At 46.2% G+C, this 10,186-nt stretch overlaps 1 protein-coding gene across 3 annotated transcripts in view; it reads right to left on the bottom strand.

Moving 5' to 3' along the window:
• Positions 1-917: 917 nt before the first annotated feature.
• MBD3 (methyl-CpG binding domain protein 3) overlaps positions 918-10,186 on the bottom strand; it is a 16,271-nt gene continuing 7,002 nt past the window's right edge. For all 3 annotated transcript variants that reach the window (XM_015651946.3, XM_015651948.3, XM_015651947.3), the window contains 5 exons: positions 8,473-8,610; positions 6,345-6,435; positions 5,271-5,448; positions 3,916-4,113; positions 918-2,766 (listed from right to left, as the gene is read on the bottom strand). In XM_015651946.3, the coding sequence (XP_015507432.2) occupies positions 3,921-4,113; positions 5,271-5,448; positions 6,345-6,435; positions 8,473-8,610 (600 nt within the window). In that variant the 3' untranslated portion in view covers positions 918-2,766; positions 3,916-3,920. The remainder of the gene's footprint in view (positions 2,767-3,915; positions 4,114-5,270; positions 5,449-6,344; positions 6,436-8,472; positions 8,611-10,186) is intronic.

The following is a 10,186-nucleotide window of genomic DNA, read 5'->3' on the forward strand; positions in this document are numbered from 1 at the left end:
TTGGTAAGCAGGTAAAATAATTTCACTTTCTTTGGCTGTGAGAGTTCTTGGTCCCTTTTTGGCACTTTGCACAAAGAACTCAGTGTCAATGAAAACAGAATAAACATTGTAAACTGAGGGAAAGCTGAACAGGGAAAGCAGAGGGGAGAACAAGAAAGTTGGCAGAGATTTAAACCTGATATTCAGTGCATCAAAATCTGAGTATGAACATCTCAATGACCTGTGTTAGGGAACCTCAAGGGTATGTTTAGCTTCAAGTAAAAGTAGATAAAGACATCACCAGCTTTTAAACAAGATTTCAAAAAGACAATGTCACAATAAGATTGCTGTGGTCACAAGGACACTTCTGGTGTGGGATATGCACTGTTAGAGTTGAGACTCAAAGGGCCATATGAGAATAGACTCCAGCTGGGCCAGGAGAGGTTTAGATTGGATATCAGGGATTTTTATTTTTTTTCTTCCCATAGAAAGGGCTGTCCAGCCCTAGCACAGGCTGCCCAAGGCAGTGGTGGAGTCATCATCCCTGGGAGTGTTCAAAAGCTGTGTGGATGTGGCACTTGGGGACAAGGTTTAGTGGTGAATATGGTGGTTCTGGGCTGATGGATGGACTTTATTATCTTAAAAGATCTTTTCCCACTTTAACAATTCTGTGACCCTCTGTCACCAACCTGACCAAGAGATGGGACACCCTGGGAGCCTCTCCCTTGGTCAGGACACACAAGAGGATTCTGCAACAAGAATGAAGTGTTTTCCACGAGTTTCCCTCCACATTCCCCTCTGCCAGGCCCCCCTTGTAAAGATCCAAATCTCAGAGTGGAGCCCACAACAGAACCCCCAGAGCATCTCCACTGGGAGAAGTAGAAAGGGCAGAGCACAAAACTCCAGGTAAGGGCTTGAGGCAGACTAGAACAACCTCCTCTTTGTGAGAAACATTTAATTCAACACCATGACTTACAAGAGGACAGATTTACAGAGTAGTAACTGTAACAGACTGTTCAGAAAGGAAAATAATGGTCCTGCCTGCAGTGCCAGGTAAAGCTCCCCAAAGCAGCACCTGGCAGAGCAGCAGCAGAGTACAATTCAGTCTCCTTGCAGTACTCAAATGAGCAATATCAACCAATTCTGTGTTTTCAAACCTTTAAGAAAAGATCAATCACTTTGGCATGGGATATTTTTCAGGGATCACTAAGCTGCACTACTCTCAAAGGCAATTCCCTGGCCCCTGGCTGTCCCTGCTAATCTTTCTCACACAATAAAGGCTCTGGGAGCTACTTTCTTCCCCAAGTTTTGGGATACCAACAACTTGTACAATTGGTCTGTGGCACAATATTTAAGCCACCACTTTGCAGTGTTCTCTCAGCTGAGATGTCCATGCACAGATTATACAACAGATACCCTAAGACTAAAATAACTTTTGCAACCCAGTCAACACATTCCCCAAGCTATCAGCTCTCATCTTCCTCCCCTCTCCTTGTTGCCCTTCCCAGAGAAATCCATTTTTAGCCACAAGTTACCCCAATATGCTCAAAGATGTACTGGAAGAGACTGAGGAATCAATCAAGGTACCCATGGTGAAGCCGAATACTTATAAACACATTAAGGCAGGTTTCACATCAGTCCAATTTTCGACACAAAATGCTGGTCACTTCACTGCACATGCAAATAAGAAAGATTCAATACTTAATAAAAAGCTTTAAATTCCTTTTTTAGATATCAATTATAGAAAAATCAACCTTTTTCCTTTCTTTTTTTTTTTTTAAAAGAGGTCAGAACATTACTGCACACAAAAGCAGGTGTGAAGCCACACCTGTTGGAATGGATCCCCTTCCCTCCACACTGAGGAACAGAGGGCAGGTTCTTGGCACCAGAAGAGAAAAAGGAGGAAGTTTTCCTCATTACCAGTCAGAAATGAGTCCTCCTTCCATCCCCAGTTGACAAAGTCCTTCTGACTGGACTTAAACCAAAGTAAAATATACCTCAGGCTGGGTATATTTGCCTCCAAGACTCTGTTCAGAATGTCTGGACACACAAAGCTCTGTATCCAAACTGTGGTGTGGAATAACCAAAACTCCCAATTCCCAGAGCTGGCAGCCCAAGTCCTCAAGTGCAGCTTCCCCTCCTCACCCAAGCTCAGGTGGGAGAGGCACTGGCAGCTCAGCTCTGAGACTACACTTCCAAGACCAATGTGGTCTTGTGAGGAAATGGCAATTCAGTGACTGGAATTCACACATGGAATGAACCATTCACAACATGAAATGACCTCCCTACAGTCAGGTACAAACAGGTAGCCCACAGCAGAGTAGCCAAGGAGTGAAACAGCATCTCCCTCCCTTGGGTTAGAGAGGAAGTTGTTTCTGTGGGTCATTAAAAGTACTTGGATAGAAAAGCTTAAAAATGTATCACCCAGTACTGAACCACAAAAAGTAATTAAAAAAAAACAAACAAAAAACAAACAAACAAAAAAAAAAACCCCAGAAAATTCAGTTCCTAGGATTTTCCCTCCCACCACATGGTATTTCTTTATCCCCTCCCACTTTTGCATTTCCAATCACCCTACCCCTTTAGAAAAAGGAAGGGGAGTAGAGTTTAGTCAAGTTCCATCTGCAAAACTCCCCAGCAATGAATGAACCATCAGCTTCCACGTTTCCTGAAGTCCATCCAAAGGCTCTGGGGTACAGCTGGACTGGTGGTGCACTCTTGGCTCTGTGAATGGTTGTGCTGACCCTGCTGAATGGGTTTATACTGGGAATTCTTAGATGGAACTCCCTGAAAGAGGAAAAAAAGAGATCTTGTAACTCAAAAAGGACTTTTTGTATCTTTTCTTAAAAGAAGAAATCCCACTGTAATAACACATCCATGTCTTCATCTCCTGGATTTCACCTGCAGCAGTCAGCTTGTTCTGGCCCCTGCCTGTTGCCAGACCTCTATAGCAGAAAGGAATTCAAGTTATTCACCATCCAAATAAAGCTACTGTTGGGGATACAGGAAAATGGAAAAAAAGAGCCCAGATAAAAGATGGGATCTCCCAAAGGCCAAGCAGATTGATTTTGTTAAGAAATCCTTGAAGCCTGAGGATTGATTATAATGTGCAATCTTCCTCCTACCTGAAATCCCCACTCCCTCTCCAAAGGAGCTCTTCTGCTATTCATCCTAAAAAGTCCCTTTTTTCCCCACCACATTCTTGATTCTTGTCTCAGAGGCTCCAGAGGAGGCCACTAAGTTGATCATAGGGCTGGAGAACCTCTCCTATGGAGACAGGCTGAGACAACTGGGGCTGAACCCTGAGCCTCCTTTTCTCCAGGCTGAGCCCTCCCAGGTCCCTCAGCCACTCCTGGTGCTCCAGAGACTTCCCCAGCCCCGTCCAGCCTGGCCTTGGGCACTGCCAGGGATCCAGGGGCAGCCCCAGCTGCTCTGGGCACCCTGTGCCAGGGCCTGCCCACCCTCCCAGCCAACAATTCCTTCCCAATATCCCATCCAGCCCTGCCCTCTGGCACTGGGAGCCATTCCCTGTGTCCTGTTCCTCCAGGCCTTGTCCCCAGTCCCTCTCCAGCTCTCCTGGAGCCCCTTTAGGCCCTGCAAGGGGCTCTGAGCTCTCCCTGGAGCCTTCTCTTCTCCAGGTGAGCACCCCCAGCTCTCCCAGCCTGGCTCCAGAGCAGAGGGGCTCCAGCCCTTGGAGCAGCTCCGTGGCCTCCTCTGGACTGGCTCCAGCAGCTCCACGTCCTCCTGCTGTTGTTCCCCAGGGCTGGGGCAGCTCTGCAGGTGGGGTCTCATGCCCACCTCCCCCATTCCTGACCCAAGGCCCCTACACCTTTCAAAGCACAGGCTAAAAAGTAAAGAATCACCAATATTTAAGATTCCTCCTGAAAACCTCCCTGTCCCCAATGTTTAAGATGAGACACAGCACTATCACCTTACCTGGACTATACATTTTCCATCTCCTGGTCATGGTCCTGCTCCTCCTCCTCCTCTTCTTCTTCTCCTTCCTCTTCAGCTCCTTCTTTCTCCGAGGGAGGCTCCCCATCCCTGGCGATCTCCTCCACGTGGGCCAGCATGTCAGCCATCAGGGCCTCCTCCAGCCTCTTCCTCACCTGCTGCACCAGCTCCTCCTGCTTCCTGCCCAACACAAGGGACACCCACCATCAGCCCCCAAGGCTGCCCCTCTCAAGGGAAGAGTCTCCAATCCCCCCAGCATGAGACAAGGACTGGAAAAGCCCTCTAAGAACTCTACTGTGTAACAAAAAAATCCCCCTCAAAAACCCCACCTGGCATTGTACTGTAAATGAAGATGAAAAACACTAAAAATTTGTCCAATATTTACATTATGAGTTGATTTCTGGCAGAAATTTGGCAAATCTAGCAGCTAACTTTTTTATTTCTTACCCTGATGCAGATTTTCAACTCCTACTACTAATATCCAGCAAGTCAGCCTACCCTGCACAGACTTTCAAAAATAAGACTGGAGAAAATAAGTTTCAGGCCATTTCTTTCTGCTCATTTTCCTTTTGAGTCCCAACCCTAAGAAGTCAAAGACACAGCAAAGAAGTGATCAACAATCAGTGGCTCATGGGGATCCTATTTCAGCTCAGCCACAGGACATCAAAGTTACAAACAGACTGTTTTTCTTGGTCATTTATGTCTCAGTCAAGACCAGAAAAGTCATCCTGCAATTCCAAAAGATTTATCAAGCAGTCAAAGCAAGGACTGCCTTTAAACACTTAATGAATGCAAATTGCATGCTGCAGGCCTTTGGTATATTCAGTTCTTCATCAAAAGCTTAAAGCCAAGTTTGACCAATCCTGATTTAATATTTCATTACTGATAGCAGAATAAACTGCATCCCTGTTCCCTGTCACCAGAGCAGGCACGGCTTGGGTTTGACCAACCCACACATTTTATTTAATTCATTTACTGACACAGGGGAAGGTGAAGAGAATCCAATCCCATCGTTCAGGATTTCTCCAATCCCATCTCTGCTCAGAGGTGCCTCAGTCAAAATTCCCCTACTTGGACAGACTTGTAATTAAAGGAAACTTGACATGAAAAATAAACATGAGCCTGAAAACTCCAGAGTAACTTAGCATGAGGCCAAATAAAAAATAATGGGCTTTAAGCACATGACAGAGCTTAATGTAACTACTTTTGTCTACTCTATTGCTAGAGAGCCATTCAAATTAATTCCCAAGCCACAGTGCTCCATCAGACATTTAGAAAGAAAAGGAAAGCACAAGGAACCTTGTTCCAGGACACCAAGTGCTATTTCCAGTTCATACCTGATATCTTCATCTGTCACCATGAAGGCTTTGCAGAGAGGCTGGGAGGTGTTCAGCCAGACCCCAGGGTTTTTCTCCACAGCTGCAGAGAGCTGGCCAGTGATGGGCATGGTGCTGGTGTGCAGGGCACTGGCGATGGCAGAGAGCAGAGTCTCGTCCGTGCAGCCCGGGCCAACCCCTGCAAGGGGGAGGGAAATCCATAACCAGCACTGCCCCAGGCAGGGAGCAGGAAATCAGGACAATGGGAATTAAATTTTAATGGCAAAGCACAGCCTGCCAGTTTGAAAGCTCACACGACATAAATCTCAGAGCTAAATGCTTCTAGCAGCACCTGTGCAGCTCTCTGAGGGTATTTAAACTTAGAGCAGTTTCTCATTCTGTTACCACCAAAAAGGTAGTAAAAACCACCAAACTGGGAAGGGAAGGTGTTTCCATTCTGCTTGAACAAGGCTCAGAGAGATGGGGGTGTTCAACCAGAACAAGGCTCAGAGAGATGGAGGCTCACAGGAGAGCTCAGAGCCCCTTGCAGGGCCTAAAGGGGCTCCAGGAGAGCTGGAGAGGGACTGGGGACAAGGCCTGGAGGGACAGGACACAGGGAATGGCTCCCAGTGCCAGAGGGCAGGGCTGGAGGGGATATTGGGAAGGAATTGTTGGCTGGGAGGGTGGGCAGGCCCTGGCACAGGGTGCCCAGAGCAGCTGGGGCTGCCCCTGGATCCCTGGCAGTGCCCAAGGCCAGGCTGGACGGGGCTTGGAGCAGCCTGGGATGGTGGAAGGGGTCCCTGCCCATGGCAGGGGGTGGAACAGGATGAGCTTTAAGGTCCCTTCCAACCCAAACCCAAAGAGCATTTTGGGTGCTCTGCTCTTTCTGGAAAATGAATCCCCCAAAAGGCTGAGAAGCTTTGCTTCAGTGTCTCCTCAGACCAAAGGGCACTGGGACCCCCAGACAAAGCACTGCAGCAGGAATGGCCACAGCCCTGCCAGGCTCTGGGAACAGGGAGCTCACCCTCAGCACCTCCACTCACTGCTGCCAGGTGCCAAAATGCCAGCCCTGAGTGAAGGGCACCCTCTGATTACCTTGCAACCCTTTGGGAAGGTCCATTGTTTTCACCAGCTCCTCTGCAATGTCAAAGGCATTCAGTCCACTCAACTTCTTCTCCCAGAAGAGCTGCAGTCAAAGCAGGTGGTTATTGGCACAACCAGAAATGGGACTGACAACTCCACAAAACCCCTGCTTCCTGTGCAGAGAGGGAACAGCAGTGCTGGAGCCAGTTAAATGTGGATTTACCACAGAAGGGATCTGTCTCCTCCAGCAGCAGGAACAATCCTTATTGCCAGTCAGCCCCAAAACTCCTTTCTCCCAATTTGCTGCCCTAGAAAACTCTCTTTTCTTCCAGGGCCTGGTACTTTGACTGCTCTGAGCTGCGGCAGCAAGGCCAGGCTTGTTGACTTTCAGCTACAAGCCCACATGTGAAACAGCCTTTTTTACACCCTATTTCTCTCCTACACATCCCACAGAAAGTTAAGGAATGCAAGAACTGTATTCAAGGTAAAATATTATTTTCTTCCTGTCCAGCATTTGGTCCTGTCCCCCATGTCTGGTCCTTTACCAGATTTTGAGTGACAGGCTCTCCCCAGGCTTAAATTACCTGAATGTCCAGAGGGGTAGAAAGTCAAATACATCACCTTGATACACCTTTAACTTTGTGCCTGGTGCAGGAGGGATGTCAGGAGGATAGCAAAGCATAGCTGGATGAATCAGCTATCTTGCAAAAAACCACATTTTTATCAAGGTTTTGAGAAATCAAGAATTCACCTCAAACAGATCATTCATATCCCACCCCTTTTTCCTGCCTGTCAAAACCCAAGTGCACTGACCCCACAGGACTTTTCCAAAAAGGGGAATGAGCACAGTCACAGCCCAAACACAGGCTGGATATTCTCTAGCCTTTCAAATAAGTGATTTTTATTTATTTTTTTTTTGTCACCCAGAGCAGCTGTGGCTGCCCCTGGATCCCTGGAAGTGTCCAAGACCAGGTTGGATGAGGCTTGGAGCAACCTGGGATAGTGCAAGGTGTCCCTGCCCATGACAGAAGGGTGGAATGGGATCATCTTTAAGATCCCTTCCACAGCCAAAGAATTCTGGGATTCTGGGATTTTTAAGCCAGTGCATGATAGGACTTTGCACTGCTTTCATATTTTGCAGAAACATCTGGAGTCTGCTGAGCAAAAGTCAAGATACTCTACAGCCCAGTAAAATATCTTACACAGGAACACAAATCCAGCTCAGAAACTGGAAGGATTTTATCTTTAGCATTCTGTTTTATTGCCTTAACTATAGCAACAACACTGTGAGCATACAGGATCTGCTTCTGCAGAAATCCAAGGTAAGACCCTGCCAACCTGCTTAAAAAACAGAAAAACCCACCCCAACCACCAAAAAACCCCATCCACTTCAGGTAAGTTATCTCACACCTGCAGCTTCTAGTTGAACTAGGTTTATGTAATTCTTAAAAACTGCTTTCAAAATGTGTTTTTAAGTTTTCAGAAAAGGTTTTCAGTGTTCCAACCAATGCATCTTATTTTACCAGGGCCTTGCCTTGTCCTGAGCACCCTTCCCTTTAATTTTGGTGTGTTCTATTGCTTACAATTACACATTATGATATGAAAAACACTTTGATTTTGTATTAATAATAACATTCTAAGTGAATTTATGATCTTATACAGGCAGAGGTTAATCCTACTAATGTACAGTCCCTTGCACTGCAACAAACACCACACTGGATGTGATCTGTGCAGGAACATGGATTTAATGGAACATGGAATTCTTACACACTTGCAACATTGGACAGTGATTCTAAACCTAAGTGTCCTCTGAAGGTTACAATGTCTGAATAATTTTGTAGATAATACTTAATTTCAGCATTAAGGAAATTCAGCTACACCAGAATTGTGATCTAACCAAGGGCTGGAGTTTTTAAATCCCAGTGCACAGAGTCCATAACTAAAGATTAGGAATGTGATTTGTTCTGATTTTAAGAGCTGGGAGCACTGCAAACCACTGCTTCTAAAAGATCAAATTTTACTGAATTCTGAAGTGTCAGAGATCAGGAATTGCCAGGGAATAATTGTTCAGCACCACAAAATTAAAGCAGATTATCTTGGGATCCTCCCAGTAGCAAATGCAGGAGTTTCTCAGCCTTACCTGCCTGGGCTGGTCCACAGCTTTCTGGGGGTCACTCTTCACCTTGTTGCTGGGGTGGTTTGTGATCTTTGTGACGGGCTGTTTGAAGATAGAGGCTGTCTGTCTCACAGGCAGGGCTGTGTTCAAATCAGGCTTGCCCTGTTTCAAACGAAAAGAAAAGGAAAAAAAACCACCAAAACAGTTTCAATTTGCTAAAATGCTACTACAGCCACAAAGAAGTGCAGCAGGGAACAGTTCCTGGGCTTGAAATCTTGTCTAATCTCAAGTTATACAAGTTAGGCTGCTAAAAATACATAACTAAATTCAAATCTTGCCTTAGACCTATCAAAGTTTTCCACTCATTCTGTTTAACATAGCAGCCTCCTCCCATGTTAGTTCACACACATCAATTTTACTCCCATTTTTAATGACTTTAGGAATCTGAATAAACCACGTGCAATCACTAAAAGAGAGGATTACAACACAATATTTATAATACATAAAAAATTACAAACAGGGATTTAGAGGCTGGTTTGTGAATGCAGAAACCACTCCAAACCATTCCTTCCAAATCCAGTTGTGACCAATAAACAAACCAACACAGCTGGAAGTCGAATCCCTTTTTTTACCTTTGGTTCTGAACTAAGCTCAGCTTTTAAATGAAGCTCATAATCAATTTTGCACTAAATGAGTGCATTTTCTGTTAGGGGAAGCATAGGAAGACTGTTCCTCATCCCCAAAATCTAACATACAACCCTTGGAATGCCTGTAGGACACACTTTGTTCTCAGGGATGCAAACACTGTGTCTGCTTCACAGATTTATTCATGAGATGTAGAAAAGATGCATTCAGGACAAATATAATTCTGAACCATCTGGGTGCTAATCCATTCATAAGCCAGTGATAACATTTGTACACTTATTGAGAGTTTTGGGCAGAATTTTTAGCCTGAGAGGTGTGTGAGCTGCTGGTCTCTGCCTCAAGGCAAATCTCAAAATATCACTGCAGCACCCAGGACTGCAAGAAATGTTCCCAGCACTCTCGTGATGATGATCCTTGAGTGGCTGATGTATTTGAAAATTAAGCATTGTGCCTTTTCCACATTCAGTGTTTAGGTGCATACACAGCAGTTTTGGGGTTCTGGGAAAGATTTTAGCATCTGATGAAGATCCTTAGGATTGACTTGGGACAATCAAACCTGACAGGGAGCCTGTCACTGCCATCCTGACACCTCAACAATCTCAATTATCAGCTAGAGAATCTTTTATTTTGTTCTACAGACAGGCCTCACAGTCCTCTTCCCTATCCTGCTTTTTGCCCCAAATTCCACCTCCCCTTCTATCAGTGCCAAAGCTGGGTCACCAGCACAGCCTGAGAGAGCTCCAGTGATTCACTGGCAGGAGCTGCAGCATCTCCTCATCCCTGTGGACCCAAATCCTTCCTCTCCTCTCAAACCAAAGGCAAGGGCAGAGCTGCTGCACAGCTCCAGGAGATGTGGGGCTCTGGAGCAGATTGTGCTGGAGGAGGTGAGCTCACACTCCAGGGTGGGAGATCACAGAATCATGGAATGGTTACGACTGGAAGGAACCTTAAAGCCCATCCAGTGCTACCCCTGCCAATGGACCCTTTCCACCATCCCAGGCTGCTCCAAGCCCCGTCCAGCCTGGCCTTGGGCACTGCCAGGGATCCAGGGGCAGCCCCAGCTGCTCTGGGCACCCTGTGCCAGGGCCTGCCC

The sequence above is a fragment of the Parus major genome, chromosome 28, assembly GCF_001522545.3.
Source record: "Parus major isolate Abel chromosome 28, Parus_major1.1, whole genome shotgun sequence".
Lineage (NCBI taxonomy): Eukaryota > Metazoa > Chordata > Aves > Passeriformes > Paridae > Parus > Parus major.